This window comes from Papilio polytes, unplaced genomic scaffold (assembly GCF_000836215.1).
Source record: "Papilio polytes unplaced genomic scaffold, Ppol_1.0 DF824100.1, whole genome shotgun sequence".
Classification (NCBI taxonomy): Eukaryota; Metazoa; Arthropoda; class Insecta; order Lepidoptera; family Papilionidae; genus Papilio; species Papilio polytes.
The window spans coordinates 1,404-2,252 of NW_013525104.1; the positions used below are offsets into that span (position 1 = coordinate 1,404).

Sequence of the window (849 nt, forward strand, 5' to 3'; positions counted from 1 at the left end):
CATCTGGTACACTATGCAGCCGAAGGCCCACAAGTCGGAGGCTCGCGTGTTCACGCGGTTCTGCAGCAGGTCGGGGCTTACATACTGAGCTGTTCCCACGAAACTTATTTTTCTAGAGCGGTCATTTCTACCCGGGCTGTCGTCGTCCTCCTCTACCGGAACCGTGCACGGGTCATTCGACCTGATCTCTTCGGGGGGTAATATTTTAGCCGTCCCGAAATCGGCTATTTGTAAATGCATATTTTCATCTAGTAATATGTTTTCTGGTTTCAAATCGCGGTGAATAATACCTAAAGCGTGCATCTTTTCTAGGGCCAACAATAGTTCGGCGGCATAAAATTTGGCTACATTAAGCTCGAAGGAGCCTACTTTATTTATATAAGGCAACAGTTCGCCGTTCTTGGCGTACGATAATACAAAATACAATCTCTCGTCGTCTTGAAAGGTGCAGTACAGCTTCACGAAACCGTGTGGCACATTGAACAGTTTGTTTAGAGCATCTTTCTCCCGTTTTACGTATTCCCGCTTCTTGTGCCGTATTATATAAAGTTTCTCGCATACCTTGACTGGAAAGAAAAAAAATTAATTAGTTAATAAAATCCAATTAGTTAACATACAATTAATTTTACACCTGTTTACAAGGTATACTAAATAAATATTCTATGGGACTTTTTTATCATGAAGAAGTATGAAGTTATAGAATACTTACTTGCATATTCTTTTCCGGTGTGAATGTCCTTCGCGAGGAATACAGTGCTGTAGCAGCCTTCGCCGATCAGTTTGCCGAATATGTAATCTTTGGCGGTGCGCTTGGTGGGCCTGTAGGGTTGCGGGGCGGCGGGAGTGGTG

General features: G+C 43.6%; 1 protein-coding gene across 1 annotated transcript in view; it reads right to left on the minus strand.

The window, feature by feature from the left end:
• Positions 1-845, minus strand: part of LOC106099928 (3-phosphoinositide-dependent protein kinase 1) — a gene marked incomplete at its 5' end in the record, with an annotated part of 2,242 nt that extends 1,397 nt beyond the window's left edge. Inside the window, 2 exons of the mRNA XM_013278621.1 lie at positions 1-566; positions 710-845. Coding sequence (XP_013134075.1) covers positions 1-566; positions 710-845 — 702 coding nt within the window. The remainder of the gene's footprint in view (positions 567-709) is intronic.
• Between the last annotated feature and the right edge of the window lie 4 nt (positions 846-849).